This window comes from Aethalodelphis obliquidens, unplaced genomic scaffold (genome assembly GCF_003676395.1).
Source record: "Aethalodelphis obliquidens isolate GAN/ISIS:26980383/991018 unplaced genomic scaffold, ASM367639v1 scaffold65, whole genome shotgun sequence".
Lineage (NCBI taxonomy): Eukaryota > Metazoa > Chordata > Mammalia > Artiodactyla > Delphinidae > Aethalodelphis > Aethalodelphis obliquidens.
In genome coordinates this window covers 8301868-8324495 of record NW_020838009.1, presented here as the reverse complement: position 1 = coordinate 8324495, position 22628 = coordinate 8301868, and the positions used below count along the sequence as shown (strand labels likewise).

Here is a 22628-nt window from a genome sequence, read left to right as displayed (position 1 = left end):
TGTGTGTGTGTGTGTGTGTGTGTGTGTGTGTGTGTGTGTGTGTGTGTCTCATTTTAAAGTTTCCTTCACTATATGTTTTGTGTGTATACAAAATAATACTGTAAAAAGTAAAACTAGACAAATATGAATAATCTGCATCCAGCCAGTGACTTTGGCCTGTTGTGAATGCTTCTGTCTCTTTCACCATGCCCACACAAATATATATATAAATTTGGTATATGCATGTTTTTCCTTTCCTACTAAAGTGAGGTTATATATATAAACCCACACACATATGTGTATATTATTCTTTGTTCACACAACATATTATAATAGGCATCACTCCAGGTCACTAGCTATAGATTAAAAATTAATGACTTAATTTTAATAACATGATATTGTATAGCATGGATATACCATTGATTATATGATCATTCTCCTATAGGTAGACACTTAGGTTGTTTCCTTTTTTGCCCCTACTTAACAATGCTATATTGCTTTTGTCCATATATCTTTTGAATGCTTTTATTTTATGTCTTCTGTGGGGTAGTCTCAAAAGTAGAATTGTTGGGTTAAAAAAAACCTGTATTATTTCATTTTAATAAATGCTGCCACATTTTCTAAAGCATTGTAGCAATTTACATTCCCATCAGCAACATATGAGTATTCATGTATGTGTCTTCTCTCTCCCTATGACTTCAACGTTTTGTCTAGATGGCCACAGGCTTTTTTACTTAGGAGAACTTTACTAGGTTGTGTTTCATTGTTGATGATCACTGTCAGTATTTCACCTGGGACACTGCACCTTTCATTATGTAAGTTTATCTTCTATTTCTCCAATGTTTTCTTTCTTTTTTGGGGGGGGGCCGCAATGCGCTGCATGTGGAACTTCCCTGACCAGGGATCGGACCCATGCCCCCTGCAGTGGAAGTGTGGCATCTTAACCACTGGACCACCGGGGAAGTCCTCCAATATTTTCTCGATTATATCTTTAAATCTTTGTTCTTCTGTTCCATTTCTTTGGTTCTTTTCTCCAGTTATGCATGTGTTGGTTTTCCTTTGTCTGACTTCTGTGTCTGTCATTTTCCTGTCTTTGCTCACCTTTCTCTAGCCTGCTCTCTAAACTCCATGTCATATATTCAGCCTCTTCTCTGTTGTGTTGTTCCCAGCAGGGCCTTTATTTCTACGATGCTTTTATTTTTTTACTTTAAAATTTGATGAGCCACATTTCAAGTGCTCAGGAGCCACACGTGGCCAGCAGCAAGTGTATTGGCAGCACAGTTCTAGAAGCAGACTAAAGGCTTGGAGTTCTGTTGACTTGCTCCCTTATTCTCCACAGCGCTCCAATCCCCCAGGTATCTCTGGGGAAACCTAAGACTCTGAAACAATTCCAGAGACACTATGATAGTAAAACCACATCATGGATGAGATGAGTTGCATGGAGAAATGCCCACAGACTCTGTACCTCGTGTTGCAAAGTTTGGGGATTCACCCCTGCCAAACTCTAATAAGGTGACTAGATGGACCCTGTGGCACACAACTAGAATAGGATTATAAAATGCTGAAAACTTCTATTAGTTGAATTATAAGGATTATCTGAAAAAAGCCTATGTGAGCAGAGTTAGGTGGTCTTCTGGAACCTGGAAAAAGGGAGCTCCTGTGCCATGAAGCATCAGTGTTCAGTGTTGTCCCAGGAGAGGGGCTGGTAAGATAAATATGTCTGTCCCTGCAGCAGAAATGGGAGCTCTAGACAGTCATAGCTCCCTGCTCCTGGCCCCTAAGTTCCCTGGCTCTGACCCCAAGCTCTCCAAGCTTCAAATGATGACTGGCTTCTGGACGAGATTTCCCAAAGGGACAGAAGGTGCTGAGGATCCCACTACACAGTCTATTTGGCAGGTACGTTCTTCACTCAAATTAATAAATTGGCATCCTTTTAGAAATTAATTCCTTGTTAATTTTCCAGCCCAATTCCATTTTCAAAAACACTGACTAAATGGGATTTCTGAAATTTGCAAAATTAAGGCACTCAGGACCTCGCTGGCTCCACCAAAGTACTGACCCGAGACTCCTGAGTACTCAGCCGGCCCTGGTTAATGCCACACTCTGGCCTATGCTAAACTCAAGGTATGAGGGGACTAAGTCTAAGGAATGTCTCTGAGAAGACTAGACAAGAAGGATAAGAGATTGTGACATTGGTAGTCAGGCACTACAGAAGGGATTTCCTAATAGTACTGCTCACTTCAAAAGGAATTAAGAGTCCGTTCCTTTCTTTAATCTATGTGTGGTTTTCTGCTACTGCAATATGGTGCCACCTCTTGGATACAAATTGAAAATCTAGCTTTAAAAATTTTTAGTCTCCAGTCACGTGCATTAAAAAAATCTGAAGTGGGAGGCCATGATGGGTTCTAAAATTTATATTCTGCTCTAGAGTTAAGGAACTACTTAACCAAATCCCTAGAATCTGTAAGCGGGGGGATGCTGGTAGCCTGCAGCCCAGAAAAGAACTGCCTCAAGTGAGTTTTTAGCTGTTTGGAATTTTAAACAGTGCAAAGGTGCCACCTACATGCTCTGGTTCTCTCTCCATACCTAGCTGTCAAACAAGTGAGGAATGGCTCACAGGAATCAGGAGTTCAAGTTCCCTGTTTCTGCCTCCAACTGTCAACATATAGTGTAGGCAAAGCAGTGTCTGGCAAGTAGCAGGCACCCAAGTTATTAAATTATTCTTAAATCATGTTTGCAGGAGTAATTATGTATTAAGGTGGGGAATGATAGATTACAGATGCAGTGCTAGAACATCACCATGACACTAGTCATCAGAGTTGGAAAAGTATCATTCAAACCTTGTTCATGGGCTGCCTGAAAGGCTGGACCCTCAGGACAGCACAGGATGAGAAAGGCAGTGTAATCAGGTCACTTTGTAGACCGTGTAAGTATTCACTTAAAGTTAACAGGGGTAGGCAGGGCTATAGTCATGTTATTAGACAACTGTTATAGGGGTTGGGGATTTTGTGTCCTTGTCCTAGGTCACTGGGCCTGTCTTAATATCCCTGGGGGAAGAATAGAGCCCAGCTAAAGAAAGCTGCATTAACTAAACTTCCACAGCAGCTCAAGGTGCCCAGGCCTTAGCTGTGATTGTTATTAATGGGGAACAGCCCTGTGTGGGTCAAGAGAGCATCAGACTGCTAAAGGCAACCTCATTTGCTAAGAAAGAAAGGGAAACATGTCCTCAGACACAGCTGCTGAACTAGTTCCTACCTCTGCCAACAGTTTTTTGGTGACAAAGTAAGGATGTTCTTTTTAAAAAGATACTGTGTGTTTCTCAAAAGAAGTGATTAGGCAAAAAAGTCCCTGTTAAAATAATGGCCATTTTAAATGAAGTAAATAGATGATTGTGACGGGTATTTGTTGACTCCTATCCAGCATCCATTTCTCTTTCTCTAACTTTTCCCAATTTGTATTCAAGTATCTACCTCTCTCTGCTCACTCCTTTGCTTCCAAGTAGGCTGAGCCCATCCCCAGCTCTAGGATGGGGCTTGATTAGTCTAAAACAATTAGAGTAACTCTTCTCTTTTCTCTAGTCACTGGTTTAGGTAACCTGTGTTATAACATGGCATTCCCTGACAGTAGGGGCTGGTTTAGAAACTGTGTGTGACCTAATCTGGGCTGAGATACAAGGAGGAGCTGATTGACAGCTTTTGGAAAAGAAATACCACAGCTCTTCTTAGAGGCCTTTTTTTCTACTGGAGGGGGTGACAGGTGGACAAGAAGCCTGGAACTGCTGCCTTTTTGCCTCCATGGGGGAAACAGGCCTGAGGATGAAGCTGGCACTGCTGAAGTAAGTCAGGGGAAGGAAAGAAAGTGGGTCCTTTATGACATCACTGAGCTGCTGAGTCAGTAACCTCTAAGTAAACCCTGCCTCTGGACTTTCCAGGTATGTGAGCTAATAAATCCCTTTATTGTTTGAGCCAGATGAGTTAGGTTTCTGTTACTTATCAAGGAAAGCATCCTAACAAACGAGTCATGTAAAAAGCACAAGTAAAATGCCTGTAGAGCACACACCAGAACAATGAAAAAAAGAGGAAAGGTTCCGAAGCCAAGACCACGTAAAACAGAAGCACATTTGGAGGCAATGTGGCATAATGGCTTAGAAGAGAAGGCAGATGGGCGTAACCCATGCTCTGCCCTTCATGTTTACTCTGATCTTGGATGAGCCGCCTAACTTGGGTTGTCCTCAGTTCCTCTCAACAGAGTAAGCTGAACTAGATGAGTGGCTCCCAGTTCTTTTACCATCCGTAATTTTTATTATTGGTCCTTTTGGTGGATTTTATATTTTTAAAGATTTTTGTCTGTCAATAGATTTTTCTCATGTGCTTAGACAAAGTACACAACTGCAGATCGGCTCTTCTATCAGCAAAGGTAATCGGGTTAACTTATTCACCTTAACAAATTACTATAATTTGATTGAACATTTAAAAGCAAGATATTTATTATTAGCTTTTGAAGTTCAATATAGATATGACTTCTGATAGGTTTTTACAAATACTGAAAATAGCTTCCAGATCTTCTATCTTCTTTTGAGGATCTTAGGAGATTCATAAGAACTACCAGATTTGATGACTGCAGTTACCATCCAAGGAGGAAGAAAATTCAGTGACTTCTCAAAAATGAAAATTAACATTAAATTACAAGTCTTTTTTTTTTTTGGCTGCGTCTTGCGTGGCTTGCTGAATCTTAGTTCCCCAACCAGGGATTGAACCGGGGCCCTGGCAGTGAAAGCGCCGAGTCGTAACCACTGGACTGCCAGGGAATTCCCTAAATTACAAGTCTTGATTATTCTTCTTTACTTTCTAACAAAATGGTCAACAGAATTTTTAAAAAACACAGAAAAAAATTTTGCATTTTACATAATACATAATCATTTTAAAATACAAAGTGACACTATGAAGCAGTGACAGGTCTTCCTCTGTCACTTGTAAACTGGATTAGAAGGCCATCCCCAGAATTCCAGTAGTGCTGTGGAAATATTTTAATTTACAATTGGGATAAACTGCATTCAACTGGAAGCCAAGGGATCTAGGTTCTAGTTGCCATCTTGCACCATGTGATCCTGAATACACTCAAATTCTGGACATCAGAAGCCCCATGACGAAATGAAAGGGGCTCAATCAGGTCATCTTAAATATCCTTTCCAGCTCTGTTATTTTGTAACACCATGAAATCAGAGTAACATGTCCCAAGCTGTTTGGGATCAGGGATTTTAGAACCTAAATTCAACATAACAGTACTTTTAACCTTCATACTTTTTTTGTGTGTCCTGTTCTTAATTAAATATATGTGTATTTCCACATTCTGTGTCTTTAAATATATTTTCCTTTTTAACAGTCTTTTCAGCATTAGCAATAAAAAAGTTTCTCAAGGGTGTACTTTTCATTTCTTGCTTTTATTTTTTTTCAACTTGCTTTTTCAGTTTCTCCAAGATCTCTTCCGGAGTTGTGGAGGCCAAAAGCTTTACCACTTTTTCACGAGATTTACCACCCTTGACCAAAAGGAAAAAACAGTGTCAGGATAACACACTAAACCTTCTAATGCTATTAAGAGGCAGCAGACCTCAGTTGCTGAGGGGTTGTTAAAAGTAGGCTGGTGTTTTCCTGACAGCTTAGTGCCCACTTTCTCCTAGCCACTTCTGGTCTAACCAAAGGCTGTCTCTTCGATTCCACCTTACTACAATATTTTTACAACTCTCCAGAGTTTTTAACCTTCATACATCAATTTCTGTAATAATAAAAGCTAGGCATTAAATTTTCAAAATGAATATGGAATCCAGATGTACAATATTCTGGTTTCAAGTAATACTTTTGTTTAAATTATTTTTTAAATTACCAAAACAAATATTGCAATTTTATATAAACTTTGTATAAAAATAATTCCAAATGTAAAACAAATTGGTATTCTCTATACCGTTACACATTTCTGAAAATTCCGAACAAAAAGCAACCACATATCCAAGTGCTATGATTCCACAACTGCTTAAGACAACTATAAAAAGGTAAACACCCTTTAAAGAAGGTAAATTTTGAGCAGGTATTTATCTAAATGGGTAGAAGCTGCACAGGTGGAAGAGTGGGGAGTCCCTTTCAGGCAAATGCCAGAGCACGTGAGCTGGAGAAAATCCGAAATGACCTGCCGCAGGGGCGACCATGAGGGAATGGCCTGATCAGATGGACGTTTAGGTACAGCCTACTAACCAATGACTCTGAGTGCCCGCTGGATCCTGGGTAGGAGCTACAGAGTATAGTATAGCAGTGGAAAACAAATAGAGCTTTAAGAAGTATAAACACGAGTGGGTCTTACTCCTACAGATTCTATTTCAGTTAAGTCTGGGGTGATGCCCAGGAACCTGTGTTCTAGAAATCATTTCCAGGTGATTTTGATATCCACCCCTAGTGCAAACCCATGGTATTAATGACTTCACATGAGTCCTCTCTCTTCCTAATAAGCTTCTAGTGAGCAAGGATAACATGGGGGACCAGGTATGCTTTATGAACTCACTAATGGAGATGACAAGAGGAACCATTTTAGATTTTTCTAGTATGGTGATGACTTGAGGGAAAAGACAAGCAAGATTAATCTGACAGAGCAGGTACAGGAATGAACTTACGAGAAAATGCTGGAAATGATGGCAATTAAGGAATACAAGTATAGCGTTTGCACAGTCTGAAGGAGTGAGGCATTAGGAGTGAAGATTAGGAAGAATTCACAGATTTTAGTGATTAAATGATTATGAGCATTAAAAACAACTGGTTTTTCAATTATTTGGAAAAGAAAAAAATTGGTATTTTAAAAGTAATGACTGATGTACTCAAAGATGTTGAGAGAGAGAGAGACCTACCTTATCCAAAACCACATCACTCTTCCTGAGTTCTAAGACTTTGGAAAGATACCAACAAAGCTCAGCGTTAGCCTCTCCTTCTGTCGGAGGTGCTGCAATAGCTACACTCACAGCCTCGGCTGTCAAATCTGCAATGAAAACAGTGTGGACTTGATCCTCATGGAGTTTTTTTTCTTCACGCAGTGAGCATATTTTGTAAAAGTGTTTGCATTTGTCTGGCATGTTGTAGGTTTTCAATTAATAACTGCTGAATGAAGAATGATTAATCACAGTTAAGGGAACATAACCATAAATATGCCTCTACCATTACAGAAATCCAAAGAAAGCTGATTTTTACCCCACCCCACCCCACCCTGCTGACCAAAATGGGCCTACAGAGTCCTGGGCAATAACCTGGATTTAGGAGCTGGAAACTGCACTTGGTCTAACAGGAAGAGCCCAGGCAGGGAGTCAGCGGAGCTGGGCTTTAGCCCCGCAATGTCACCGAGGAAGTGGATTAACCAGGCAGCTCATGAAACTATAGAGGGTTGTTCAGGGTCTCATCAGGAAAATGGGAGCACTGGATTAGATTCACCTCTTATGTGAAATATCTCTTTGATATTTTTAAAATGTAGTTTTTAGGGCTTCCCTGGTGGTGCAGTGGTTGAGAGTCTGCCTGCCGATGCAGGGGACACGGGTTCATGCCCCGGTCCGGGAGGATCCCACATGCCACGGAGCGGCTGGGCCTGTGAGCCATGGCCGCTGAGCCTGTACGTCAGGAGCCTGTGCTCCGCAACGGGAGAGGCCACAACAAGGAGAGGCCCGCGTACCGCAAAAAAAAAAAAAAAAAAAAAAAGTAGTATTTAGTTAGCATCTACACAGCACTTACATACACTAATTTTAAGGGCACACAAACATGTTTTAAGGGCTTTACAAATATTAACTTGTTTATTCCTATAATTTTATGAAGATATTAATACCTTTATCATCTCCATTTTACAAACGAGGAAATTGGAACTGAGAAGTAATGTGTCCAAGGTCACATGGCTAGAAAGTGGCATTGTGATTCACAAATAAATTTGAATTCATGCTTTGAAATCCAGGGACAATGAACACTGCTTTTTGAAGAGTGGTCCAGACTCCCTCATCAATACAGCCTTTATAAAGAGCAACGTGTCTGCAATCCTCCACTGTTATTTCTGAGAGAGAAGTATACACTCAAAGCAGTTTGCAAATGAGCTTGAGCTGGTCCTGCATCTGGGGTTACTTAGGCATTTCCACATGCTTACATCTTGCCTGTGTAAACACGGCTACAGAATCCACAGGAATGAGATGGTAGAACAACCTTCCTCCTAGCCTGTCACTGATTCTATGATGCACAGTTTTTCACATTTTAATATCTTTGAAATCCTGATGTATCATAATAAATGGAAAAGAAAGTGTTTAGTTGATGTGGATTTTGTCTTACTGGTACATAAAGTACTTCTGCACCTTATACATAGATGATGGCCAGTTAGATCTGATGAAACATGGTATTCCAACAGCAGTGTCCACAGTGACTACTTAGAAAATGCTGGCCAAGGAGGGTACAGCCAACAAATAGCCAAGCTAACATGGCCATCAACACAAACCGGGCCAATTTTGAGGTCTTGTTTTAAAAATATTTTAAAAATTGGAATACAGAGCTTTAGCTTTAGTGGGTGAAAAAGACCGTCAAGGTAACTCAGATCAAACTTTTTTCCCAATCAGAAGCCTCCCCACCCCACCCAATCTCTCCTGAAGCCCCAGCATTTAAAACAAATGTAAACAGCTACTCAGGAGTCCTGTCTGCCAACCTCCCCTTTGCCCACCGCAGATTCTTGAGGCACCTTTTGGACTCCAGGGAATAGCTTAAAAAGCTTCTAACTATCTCATCTGACAGATGAAAGAACTGGGCCCAGGAATATCTTGTAGAGTTTTGATTTGAAATAAGCTCACACAGGTGTTGATGATCAGGTTCACAGATCTGAGGTTTTCTCTCCCTCCTTGGACCAATGGTCATTTAAAAAATCAACCAAAACATCTTTCTCTGGCCAATGTTTCCACTTTTGGAATAGGACAAACTAAGAATCATCTAGGCTACACGTTTCTATGTTCTTTCTAAAATACCTTTTTAAATTTTGAGGTATAATTGACACATAACAGGTGTACAACATAACGATTCACAGTTTGTATTTTGAATTGATCACCACAGTAAATCCTGGTTCATAAAATACCATATTAAAAAGGACAATACACAATGGTTTTTTCATCTAACTTGGTATGCTTTAAATACGGTATATTTGGTTTTAAACACTAGATTACACCTTTACATTAGAATCCAGAATTTAAAAATGGAGAAGCCTCTAACTGCAGGTGTGAAAAATATACTTGACCACACAGGATGAACTTCCAGCAAGCCAAGGCAAAGGGAGGATGGAGAGGAGACAAGTGGTTCATACAAGATTCCCACCCCAGTGGCCAGGTATACCTGTCACAGCATTTTGTTTGGAACCAGGTTTGGCATGGATGGCTATGGTGACACAACCTTTGGGATCAACGGCCACAGGACCTGAGGGAGGAACTGGTCTCTCTGCTTCCTTGCTCTGGCTTTTACCCTAAAACGACAACAACAATCACACTACAACTTTACGGTTACAAAATACTTTCCCACACATTTGATCTTTCCATGATTCCTTTTCACCCTTAACCAAGACAAACTAGGCTAATAGGTCAGGTCCAGGGAGTTCTGGCCACCCAGAATGGTCTTCCAGCAGCCTTCATGGCTCAAATCAATTCTTCCACGAAGCCTTCCCATCAACCCCACAAAGTGCTTTTTTCCTGCCTTGGAAAACCTGACTTAGAACTGGTTCCTACTGTCGGCTTTGTATTTCCCATTCCTCAGGGAGCAGCGATTATTCATTATTCATCTTTGTATCTCAAGCAGCACAAGTTAACAAACGTTTGTGAACAACTATGGCTGGACGGTGTATATCCATGAGTTCTGGGGGGAAGGGGAGGAGGAAGGAACAACAGTGGTATTTAAAGGACTACTGTGTGCCAGAAGCTGTACTCGGAACTATACATTGAACAAACATGAACTGCGCACCAAGGCAGTATGTAGGCAAAGGAGATGTAAAGATGAATAAGGACACATGGAGCTCAAGGAGCTAGGACTGCAGCGAGAGAAAAAGAACAAATAATCACTCTAATACACTGTGCTAGGAGCGCCGACCACACACGCACAGGGCATCACGGCGCAGAGAAAGGGAAGGCAGTCCCGCCTTGGGACACTGGGGAAGCTCCCGGCAGGAGACAGTCTTAGAGCCGGGTCTTAGGAACCGATTGGAGTCAGCCCTGCAGAGACGGTGGAAGGGAAGTGTGGGAGTGGTGCATTCCTGATGGAGGGGTGCGAAGACCAACCAAGGGAAGGAGACAGAACGCTAACTAGAGCCTCCCAGGGAAGCACAGGCCGCACGGCGCTGCCGGAACACGAAGCGCGAGCCTGGGAGTGTGGGAGCAAGGCCGGCGGGGTCGGCAGCCACAGCTCAGGAAGAGCCTCGCGCGCCGCCGGCCCGGGCCCTCCGACTTCCCCGGTGGGCGGCAGCGCAGCCGAGAAAGACGGGGAGCGGGAGGCCCGAAACTCAGAGACAACAAGCAGTTGGCGGAGCTTCTACCCACCCACGGGTCCCGCTTCTCTCCCGCGCTCCTCAACCAGCATTCCTGCGGCCCACCCTCCAACTGCCAAGGGACTTGCCACTGGCCTTGTTCACTGCACCAGCTTTCTTAGGCATCTCGGTGCCCACAGGGAGCCGGGCAGCAGCCCGAGCACCAGGTCCCGTCCCCAGCTGCCTCACCCCGCAGCCGAGCCGCAACATCCACGCCAAGGAGGCGGCAGGAAAGGCGGCCCGACGCCGGAAGAGCCCTCTGCACCTGCGCACGCAGCGGGCGGGAGCGGCTTCTCTGGCCTGCGCCTCTGCTGTGGCACGAGGGCGACACCTTCCGGCTGGCGGGAGCAAGACCCCTCGTTCTTCCCGGACCTACGCGGGACCCTCGCCACCTAGAAAAGCGGCTCAGGAGACCGAGAGATGGGGAGCTGGGCTCTGGTCGAGTCGTGACCACCCCCAACCCCCTCTGGTCTTGTTTCCTCATGGGAAGAAGGGATTGGAGTGAGCGGCAAAGAGCGCACAGGGCCAGGTGTCTTCTCGCTGCTGCAGCCAACCAGCAGGTGCAGAGCCCCACGCTGCTTCCTATGGCCCTTAAGTGGATGTAGAGTATCCTGCTGCTTTAGCCTTTGGGTACCTTCCGTGTACTGATGGAGCATCTACCTTGTGCCAGGCGCTGAGGATGCCACAATGTAAAAGGAGAGGAAATATATTCTGATGTGTGAAGCGGCAAAAGATGAAACCGAAGAAGGCGGAGGCAAGATCAGAGTCATTGAAGGGTTTGAAGCAAAGGATTGGTGGAGTCACATTTGTTGTGATTAGAAAGATCACTGGCTGCAATGTGGCCAATAGAGGAATACAGGTAGGGAGACCTCCCTCTTAAATGGAAGATGGTAGCCTGAACCAGAGTAGTAGCAGTGGGAATGGAGAACTGAGAGCTGATCATTTCAAGCATACTCAAGAACTAGAATGATCGGAGCTTGGGGAATGACTGGATGTGGGAATGAGAGTGAAGAGTCAGGGAAGATGCCCAGGTTTGGGGCCCGAGGAGCAGGTTTGGGAGTCTGAGGTGAGTTGTTCAGTCCGGGACATAATGAGTTTGAGATAGCTGTGGGACACTAAGTAGAAATATTAAGGGGGTAACTGAATGTCTGTAACTGAAGCTTGAGAAATCTGGACTGATGATGGATTCTGGAGCCCTCTGAAAATAGATGGTAATTGAAGCCATGCACGTGGATGAGATAAAGACTCAGAGAGTGTGCAGAGCATGAGGGCCCAGGACAGAACCCTAAGAAAATGTAGAGAGAAGGCACCAAATGACATTGGCCAGATGTAGGAGTACGTAGCAGCCAAGAAAGGGTACTTCAAGAGGGAGTAGTCAACAGGGAGTAGTGCCACAGAGAAGGCATGTAAAACAGAAATGAGCGGTGTTAGTGACCTAGGTGCTAGCAGTTTCAGTGCAGAAGAGGAAAGAGATAATATGTGTAGAAAATAATTCGATTTCACTGTGAAGGAGTAACTGGTATTGGAGGAGCACATGACGTTAAGATGTTTTTTCTTTTTTAAACTGGAATGAGAATTAACCACATTTGAATATTCATAGGAATAAGCCAAGAAAGGAGACGTTACAACAGAGGGAGGAGGTGGGGTTCTGAGCACAGGTGGAGACTGACCTGTCTACAAGAAGCCTTACTCAGACACCCCTTCCTTCGCAAGAGAAGGAAAAGTTTAGGTGCACATGTAGCTATGTGTATAGGTTTGATGCGAAGAGCTGGAGTTCTTTCATTAGCTGAAGGAGAGGAGGTGTTGAAGATGTGAGGAGAGTGGAACAGATTTAAATACTCTGGAGAATGTCAGAGAGCTAACTGTTGAAACTCACTCTGCAACACTGATGGTCTACCTGAACTTGGAGACCATGAAATCATCATGACCCCAGTCTTGTACAGTTACATCATTTTTAAATGCCTGGACCCAGCAGCCAGGAAGTTGAAGATAAGGCAGACAACTGGTTTCATCCAGGTGGGTATGAGAGGGTTGAGGGTTACTGAAATGGTTAATGGTGATCAAAGATCAAAAGTGGAGAAGCAAAAAACCCAAAAGGTTGAAGGTGGAGTCTACTAGAGTAGGGAAGGAAGAGGGTTGACAGAAAGGACGGACAGGTCAAGGGAATGGCAGTCTTGAGGTGCAAGGACACATGTATGGGAGTGTGTGTGAGAGCTGAAGAGGCATCAAAGGTTGTGGTCAGAGAGTGTAATGTCTGAACTTACCATTTCAGAGGTAGTGCAAGTCCATATGACAAGGTACATGGTGTGGTCATGAGCAGGAGTGATTGACATGAAATGGTGAAGGTTACTGGAGGTTAGGAAGAAAATGGAAAGCTAGGTTTGGCTGGGTTGTCCACCCACTTGGATACTGAGGCCACTCAGTGTGAAGGCTTTAGTAGAAGTGAACCAGGTGTTAAACCAAAGCCATATTTTCTTTGTTTGAAATGAGTTAAGAATTGGGGCACAAAAGCTGAATCAGCATTATATAGAATTAGTTTGGGGTGAAGTCATGACAGCCTCAGTTAAAGCTTTGACAGTTTAGATGGAAATAAAGGGGCCACTTGCAATCGTGGATTATTATGTTATCTGGCAGTTGACTAGGTGAGCGAAGGCAGAGAGGGAAGAGGTGCCCTGAAAGGACCATTCAGGCTTTCCCAAAGGTCACTCAGGAGTTGGGGGTGGAGAAGGGGGAGGGGAAAAGCCATCAGCTCCATTTGCCACCCAAACTGTACATCTGTTGTTGCTGCTGCCCCGAATCTTTGCCTCTGGAAAGGAAAGAGTTGGAAAAAATACTGCCCAATGGTAAAAAAAAAAAAAAAAAATAGGGCCTATGATCCAAATGGCAGAAAACCCATTATAAATGTTTATACTGGTTCCTATTTTTTTTTACATTTCTTTCAGGTTTTAGTAAAGTTCAATTTAGAAACTCTCTTATCTTAGCCTTTGCCAGTGGAGAAGATGGAGTTTTTAAGTGTGCAAACTCGGCAAAAGACTAAATGAGCCATGTAGCTCTTGGGGCACCGTCCTCTCTTATGAATGATGCATTGTCTAATTCAAGGGACAATTTTCAGGTTTTGAATCTGGATAACTAGAACAGGGAAGCAAAAAGGAGGAGACTGAAGGAGACAGGACTTGAAAGGGAACAATTTTTTGTCTAAAACATATTGCATTTAACGTACTGCATTTGAAGACCTGGCTCTCTCTAATGCCCTATAAAGTTGTCTGTTTCCCGATAAATTTTTTTCTTGCAAATTAAAAGTACTGCTTATGTGGGCCTTAAAGAAGCAACACTTTGGGGGCTTCCCCGGTCCGGGAAGATCCCACATGCTGCAGAGCTGCTGGGCCCGTGAGCCATGGCCGCTGAGCCTGCGCGTCCGGAGCCTGTGCTCCGCCAACGGGAGAGGCCACAACAGTGAGAGGCCTGCGTACCACAAAAAAAAAAAAAAAAAGAACGAACACTTTGATAATGCAAACAAATAATCACAATTTGTTGGGTAGATACTGGAGTAATCACTCTTTTAAAAAATAGAAATTGCTTATATTCTACAGTAAACACAGATTAGCCAAGTATCTTTTTGGGTCTCACTATAAGGTTTGAGAACGGTGGCATTTTGGGATCCAGCAAAATAATATTTTCCCGCTTTGTAGCTTGGGAGATAGATCTGGGTTTAAATTCTGCTTACAACCACTTGACCTTTTAAAACATGAATTTCTTGGCCTGTGAAATGGGTATTATCATAGTACTTCCCTCATACTGATGTTGTGAGAAGCAAATGAGAACGTGTGTAAAGTACTCAGTGCAGAGCCTGGTACCCAGGAGTCACTCAGGTAGCTCTATTAATAAACGATGGCGAGATGGTCCTTACACTATATCAGAGTAAATAACAAGCACAGTTTCCTTTCTCTCACCTACTGAGAGTAGAACAGGCGAGAAAAACCTGAGACTGAAAAAAAATGATGAAGCAGCAGACGACAACAGTTGTTGCTGCTATAGTTGCTTTAAGGCAACAGTAAGGCATTCTTACTATGGTTTGCATTACTTCCATAAATTAAAAATAAGGTTCAACCTCAATTAATTAGAAGCTTTGTTCCAAAATGGTGTCTTACACTCAACTTTTAGAAATGACAAAAAAAAAATAAAAGTACAATAGATGTTTATTTTTTTAAAATTCCAGGGGATGTCCCATGTCAGTAAATGGTTCCATTTCTTGTCCCTTGTATGACTACCTTCAGTTACATGAGACCTCTGCCACCACCACATCTCACTACCTTCTTGAAAATATCAAATACTACTTTAGATGGAAAATTTTTTTAACCTAATTACCATTTAGAAATAATTCTTAAGTTGATACTTAAAAGAATTGATTTCTACACATCTTCCACAACTATTTGATATAGCTTAATCACACATATATTTTTAATGAGATAATCATTTTGAAGGGAAAAAGAATTTTATATAAAAATTTTGCTTTATAAAAGTGTATAAATGTCATTCTGCCAATATACTTCCTATCCCCTCCTTAGGCAGCTGTACCTCTGACAGTGAGGTCATGAATGTTAAAACATATTTTATTTCTTGGATAGGACTGTATAGGTGAAAGTATACTTTTCAGGAGTGATTCTGTTGGATATCTTTAAAGTTTCAAAGCAGCTGTTAGAGATGTTAGTATTTCATTCCAGTTCTTGCTGCGTTAAGATTATCGCCACAGAGCTGAACTGATGTCTGTTTACTCTGCCACCATCAGCACCACCGCCATCATCTCAATCTTGGGAATTCTCAACCGCATCCTCCGCAGAGAGAGACACGTACAGTGGTGCAGCTTAGTGATAAGCCAGTCTCGGAGTACACCTTTAGATCCTTTGTTTATATCACATTATTGTGAATTCGTACAAATTTCATTTATCGTTTAAAACTGTACTATGTAACATATTATACTATTATAAAATATCCTTTTCTGTAAATGCACTGAAGATTTTCTTTGGCATTTGTTAAGCCTATTTCTAGCAATACTGCAAATGCTAACCACCAGATAGTTAGAAACTCCAAAGATGAGGTCAGTTTTCTTCATTTTCTGAAATTAGTTATTTGAGTTAATAGGAATTCTGTAGGAATACCGACCCACCTCATCTTATGTAACCTTCAAAAGTTAAAACAGGAAAAAAAACCAACCAGCTATATAAAACAAGAATCTTTCGGTTATAAAACTGCTGAAAGATCATGAGTCAGCTAATCTATGAAATTATGCAAGATAAATAGCTGTTTTTTTTTAAACAATTAAACCGGTTCTTTTTCCCCCTAAGGTTATAAGAAAATGGAAAATCTCCCTTTAAATCATGCAGAGATTTAAGTCAACACTTATCTATCTTTTCTAAGAAATTAAAATGTCTCTTATCTTACAGTTATATTCTGTGGCCAGTTTTTTATGCCTTTGAGACTAGGCTGTATGGTACTATTTAGCCATTATGTATTATAATGCTGAATTATGTATAAAATATTATTTCTGGTATTTGTCCATCTTCTATGGAAGTGCCATTATTATTGCCAGGGGAGCTAAAAAAGAAAAAAACAGTCTTGCTAGCAGCAGGTGTTTCATGCACTACTTTCTTCAGTCCTTTTGTGCCATAGTGGGAATCTGGACCCTAAATGAGAACAAAAGGTTCATTAGTAATTTTCATTTAATAAGCAATTTAATGTGGTATTTTAATTATATTACCGATCTACTGTATTTCGTTATAGCTCTTGTATAAAAATTTATGCCAAGTCATTTAAGGAAAAATGTAGTTTTTGCTACAAGCTAATTAATGACTAAAAATAATGAATGTAGAGCTCAGCTATTAGAGGACAGTGAAATGGTTTTAAGGAAATAATTGTTTTATTTTATCTTCTGTCAAACTTACAATCTCCTACTCAAACAAAAGGCTATTTCTTATGAAGAACTATTTCTTTCAGAGCAGAGTTCTGCTGAGAGGCACTGCTCTTCTCAAAGCAGTGGAATATTTTAGCTCCCACCTTCCCACCTTCTCTGCTTCCGACAAGGCTGTACTGTTAGTGACTCTCAGCTTCTATTGAAACACGCTCTCTATAACATGCAAGAGGAAACCGTGGGCCCCGCCAGCTCACCACCTGGAACATTCGGGAAGACTCTTACTTTGAGTGTTGCGCATGCTGTGTAGCACACGTTGGGTAGGATCTCTATGGGTTCTTTGAACATGACCCTGAATGTGTTAGCAGTCCCATCACAACTAAATCCAGTATCATTTTGTCCCAGGGTTTGTTTTTTTTCATATTCAATGATCTGTAATTTTTAAAAGAAAAATTAAATTTAAGTTAAAACAAAGTTTCGTAGAAGAAAGTATGAAGCCCTTAGGCACAGCAAAATAGACTACTACATCTCTCTGCTGTAATTTTTCTCTACTGTCTCTAACCACTAAAGATGGCTTTAAACACGCTGTCAGAAAATGCATTCACTGCAGTAAGGATGGGGAGGATGTCAGATAACTGGGCTTTGGCTGCAGGAGAGAGGAGCTTCTAAAAAAGACACATGGCTTGGGAACTGGTGTTTAGGCTGTGTGGATTTTAGACGCCTGAGGGAAATGAGCCTCTACTCCTTGCTAGCCTATGTCTTGTTGCTGGGAAATTCCTGTAGCATTTCCTATGTGGATATTTCAAAATATGAAAATTCCGTCTTTTCAATTTAGTTCCATAACCTGTGCCAGGCACTGAGGGACACCCTCAAGGAGCTTCTAGTCATTAGAGAAGACAAGTAAACAATGACAATTCAGTACAGCACCTGCAGTAGAGAGCTATGCATAAGATGAAGTGGAGGAGGAGAGGAAAAACTGATTTTGTCAGGAAGGGGGGAGGCTCCACAAAAGAGAGTTTTTAAAGCTCAACTCAGAGGTTACCAGGTTATAAGAGAAAAGTCTTCATGCAAGGGAACAGTATGTGTGGAGGCCAAGGCTCACAAAGCCATCTTTTTGCATACATCAGGTAAAAACGGTAATAGTAAAACAGGCTGAACCAGTACATGCAGCGAGAGATCAGGACAGTGGCCACCTCAGGCGGGATAGTGACCAGAAAAGATCACAAGGGGATGTCTGGGGTGCTGTAATACCCTGTTCCTTGATCAGGCTGCTGGTTACACAAGTGTGTTCGCAGTTTATGAAAAGGGAGCCATACGTACCACTTATGTCTACTTTTCTGTATGTACAGTCGGCCCCCTGTATACACGGATGCAGAACCTGTGGATGTGGAGGACTGACTGTATTACGTCATTTTATATAAGGGGCTTTGAGCATCCACAGGGGGTCCTAGAACCAATCCCCTGAAGATACTGAGGGACTACAGTATATCACAATTCAATTTAAAAAAAAGACATGATAGTGCCCTGGAAAAGTAGTAAGACAGGATTTCGTTGTGGTAGTGTAATCTAGAGTAAACCACTTCTCCGAGCCTCAGTTTTATCTTTTAATCTTGCAAAAAAACTTGTTTGCCTTCTTCCTAAGGCTATTGTGAGACTCAAATTATAAAACTACAGCAACAACGACAGCAACAGACTATGTTCCAAACACTTTACATGCATCATCCCAACCGTTGCTCACAAAAACATAATGGAGGTACCACTACTGTCAAAGTAAACAAGGACACTGGGGCTCAGAGAGGTTACCTAATTTGCCCACAGACACACCCTTGAGATGGTAGCGCTGAGATTCAAACCCAGGCAGGTCTATCTGGTAGTGTTATCTAGAGGGTGCATGGGACTAGCCACCGGGCGGAAGAAAATAAAGAGAAGTCCTACTTCTATTCATTTTATATTTTATCATTTTAATATACCTATAACCCCGATGCCCTCCCTCAGACTGTACACAAGGAATCTGGTGTCTCATGTAATATGGGAGGGGCACTGAAGGAAGACAGGGGTTCCACAATTTAAGAGAATGCCTGTGGGGCCCTCACTCCTTCCCAGGCCTGCAGATTACACAGCCTGCTTAAGGGGGCTTATGGATCCCATGGATAGGATCTTAACAGTATATAAAGTAAAACGGGGGCTTCCCTGGTGGCGCAGTGGTTGAGAGTCCACCTGCCGATGCAGGGGACACGGGTTCGTGCCCCAGTCTGGGAAGATCCCACATGCCGCGGAGCGGCTGGGCCCGTAAGCCATGGCCGCTGAGCCTGCGCGTCCGGAGCCTGTGCTCCGCAACGGGAGAGGCCACAGCAGTGAGAGGCCCGCGTACCGCAAAAAAAAAAAAAAAAAAAGTAAAACGGGGAGTGATCATGAAAATCTTTTATACCCCTAAGAGGTCTGCTGTGGCTTTTTTGCATTAAAAATTATAGAAAAAAAATTTCCTAACCTTTAAAATCTTTCAAATAAACAATCTCAGTGGCTTTGGTTTGTAAGAGCAACGAAATGACATGAATGATTTAATTTATAGCTGAATTTCACTATAAACGTTAGTGGATAGAATTTAAAAATGAGCATGATTTCATTAGCACAGCCAATAAAGCAATTCTTCCATTTGGAACAAGGTGTCTTTGTGAGGTAGTAAAGTATCTTTTTTGGCTGTCATCAGACCAGACCTTTATTTTTGTCTGTGTAGGGCCCTCCTTGCTACACACGGGCTTTCTCTAGTTGTGGCAAGCGGGGGCTACTCTTCGTTGCAGTACGCGGGCTGCTCATTGCGGTGGCTTGTCTTTGTTGCGGAACACGGGCTCTAAGCACAAGGGCTTCAGTAGTTGTGGCATGTAGGCTGAGTAGTTGTGGCGCACGGGCTTAGTTGCTCTGCGGCATGTGGGATCTTCCTGGACCAGGGCTCGAGCCCGTGTTCCCTGCACTGGCAGGCAGATTCTTAACCACTGCGCCACCAGGTAAGTCCCCGGACCAGACCAGATCTTTGAATTGTTGTGTATCTTGAAAGTCAATGATGCATTTTGATCACAAAGTTCACCAATGTTTTTACTATTAAAAATAGTATATTAATTAACATTTTAGAAAGGGTACTTTTTTCAGCTGAAAGAAGTCTGAAACATTGTTTACTTCCTTTTTTCATTTCTATTTTTTGTGTTTTAATTTATGTATAATATAAAATAAGTATAGTATTGCATAGGTATATGTGTATAGTAAATAAAAGTACAATGTAGATGTGTTTCAAAAATAATTTCACTAACTGGGATGAGCAATCAAAAGTGTGGAGAACACTGGTTGACTGGAAGGGAAGGAGAGAGGTGCTTCACTTTCTTCGAGATTAAGTAATCGTGTCATATCTGAAAGAACTGAGGTGGAGCAGACCTAAGAATGGGGCAGGGTATGGTCAGACAATCAGAAATCAGAGGTGTAACCAGTAGTTATAGGAAATTAGACAGTCTCAAGCCCTAGAGTTCAAAGTATCATGAAAAAAGCAGGTGGGTGTTTTGAGACAGTCAGTGCACAGCAGGATGAACTAATAGAAGGGTTTCCTGGACAAAGGCGAGCTCCTTGTATGTTAATGCTTCTGTTAAGGACCCCAGGACCTCAATTTTCTGAAACTACACTTTTTAGATCAATTGTAAAGTGGAACCTCTAGGCTTAAAATACTAATAGGCTTTTATACTGAAGTTTGGATTTTGCCGAAACAATATCTTATCGTAAAATGACACTTGTTATGTATTTCAGATGGTATACAGTGGGCAAAAAAAGTGTACCTGTATATTCACTTGATAATCCGTGGGACCATGAATAGATCCATATAAACCAAATCCGACTATAGAGATTCTTCTATTAACTGTGAACCTGAGAGAACGAGGCCAAATATAAAATAACATACATAATTCAGTAAGCATTCATACTCCAAAGGCTTATACATTTTTAAAGTGTTACTCAGAACATCTAATTTTGCTCATAATAAAGAAAACTATCAAAAATTAAACATCCTTGGAAATGTCATCTGCTTACCAAAAAACTCTTGCTAGAGTAACTTATTGGAAACTTAAGTAGAATCTGTTTTCATTTTTTTTTTTTTTTTTTTGCGGTACGCGGGCCTCTCACTGTTGTGGCCTCTCTCGTTGCGGAGCATAGGCTCCAGACGCGCAGGCTCAGCAGCCATGGCTCACGGGCCCAGCCACTCTGCGGCATGTGGGATCTTCCCAGACCGGGGCACGGACCCGTGTCCCCTGCATCGGCAGGCGGACTCGCAACCACTGCGCCACCAGGGAAGCCCTCTGTTTTCATTTTTGAGCCAAGCAATTTATTTAACCTAAATACCCACTTTTGTTGTGATGATAATTTTAGTCCAAATCTGTCTGCACATCTCCTTCATGAACAGAGATGTGTCAGCCATCAGACCTAATGTGCAGCGTCCCAAACTCTGACAATTCTTCAGCTTGATGAATACTTACTGGGCCTGGCACTGGGGAAATAATGGTCAACAAGATAGTCTCTGCCCCTACTGCACTTATGGCCTAATGGAGGACACTGATAATAAATAAGTAAACAAAGGGATAAATCGTTAATTATAAGTTGTGATAAGAATTGTGAAGGAAGCAGGCTGCTGTAACAGAATTGGTGGTGGAGGTCTGGGGACAGGACCTAAGTTACACAGGTGGATCAGAATGAGATTTCACACTAGAACAATTAGCAGATCCAGTTTAGTCACCATAGTTAAGAAACAGACCCACCTTACTCCATGTTATAAATGTATAAAAACTAGCATCAAGCACAAATGGCACTAAATGACTGTATAATAAGAGATAATCTATAATATAAAGCAGTTATCCTCAACATTTCATACTTTAAGAACTGAAGTAACAAGTTTTATTATTATTACTACCATACCATTGCCACTTTATGAGCACTTCCTGTGCCAGGCACCGAGCTTCAGTTCTTTACATGAATTATTTCCTTTAGTCACCATAACAGCTCTATAAACTAAGTAACACAGTATGATTTTTATCATCCTGTTTTTATAGCTGAAGAAACTGAGATTTAGAGAAATTAACTTGCCTGGATCAAAATGTGTAGCAGAGCTGGGACACAATCCCAGGTCTGCATGGATCAAAAGGTCACACTCAATCACTATGCTAAACTCCCAGTATGAGGATCACGTTAAAATTTTTAAAATATATTATTTATAATTTTTTATTATAAAAAAGCAATATATTCTCTGTTTAAAAAAAGTCAGAAAATGCAGCTAAGCAAACAAGAGGAAAAATTTAAAGCATCTCTAAATCTACCATCTAGAGATAACTTCATTTTCAATTCAGTGCACTTCCTTTTCAGACTTTTAGTTCTGTTTTTAAACAATACAAAAACAGACTTTTTTCTATGAACATATATGTATTATTTTAAAAACCATGTCAGAATATATATATTTTTGTAACTTCATGTAAAAAGGTAAAAAACTACTACTGATTCATTATATTTAAACAATTCCTACTTGTTAAATAATCTAGGTTATTTGCAGTTTTTGTTATTATACAACAATGCCATGATGAACAGCCATTTCACAGTGCCTTCATTATTTCCTAGAATAAATTCCTGGAAGTAGATTTTCTGGGGAAAATGAAAGGCATATTCTTAAGGCGTTAGATGAACTTTATCAAATTGCTTTCTGGGAAGATTATAAAACTTTACACCCAACAAGGAATGAAGGTCATTTCTATCTCACTCTCAACAACCACAAGTATTCATTTCTTTTTGCTGTTGAGAAACTGATGATTGACAAATTCTATTTATATTTGATTACTGAGTTAACACATTTGCTCATATGCTTACTATCTACTGGATTTTCTCTTTAATGAAAAACCCACTCACATTCTCTTCCCATTTTTCTCTGCTGATGAGTGTCTTTTTCATGTGGATTTGAAAGACCATGTTATATAGTTATTATATGCTTTGTCAGTAACATCCATTACAAAAACTTTCCTATTTGTCATTTATCTTTTAACTTTATGGTGGTTTTGGATGTAACATTTTGAATTATTTGTAGTCAAATTATGATCTATGCCAAGTTCAGAGAGGCCTATCTCATCCTCATAATAAATAAACATTCTGTTCCGGCACCTTCACGGTTTCCTTTTTT

At 41.4% G+C, this 22628-nt stretch overlaps 2 protein-coding genes across 3 annotated transcripts in view; both read right to left on the bottom strand.

Annotated features, from left to right (window-relative positions):
* Window positions 1-4443: 4443 nt before the first annotated feature.
* On the bottom strand, window positions 4444-10758 carry CUNH15orf40 (chromosome unknown C15orf40 homolog). Its single transcript, XM_027089227.1, has 4 exons — window positions 10630-10758; window positions 9357-9483; window positions 6869-6996; window positions 4444-5515 (listed from the first exon to the last, which is right to left on the bottom strand). Exons 1-4 carry the CDS (start codon window positions 10741-10743, stop codon window positions 5420-5422), a joined length of 465 nt encoding a protein of 154 aa, XP_026945028.1. The 5' UTR covers window positions 10744-10758; the 3' UTR covers window positions 4444-5419.
* A 3953-nt stretch (window positions 10759-14711) lies between these two features.
* The window catches only part of BTBD1 (BTB domain containing 1), a 45521-nt gene continuing 37604 nt past the window's right edge, over window positions 14712-22628 (bottom strand). The window contains exons 6-8 of one of the 2 annotated variants that reach the window (XM_027089225.1): window positions 20254-20341; window positions 16724-16870; window positions 14712-16214 (exon numbers count right to left, since the gene is read on the bottom strand). In XM_027089225.1, the coding sequence (XP_026945026.1) occupies window positions 16056-16214; window positions 16724-16870; window positions 20254-20341 (394 nt within the window). In that variant the 3' untranslated portion in view covers window positions 14712-16055. The remainder of the gene's footprint in view (window positions 16215-16723; window positions 16871-20253; window positions 20342-22628) is intronic. The other variant, XM_027089226.1, reaches the window with a different exon arrangement.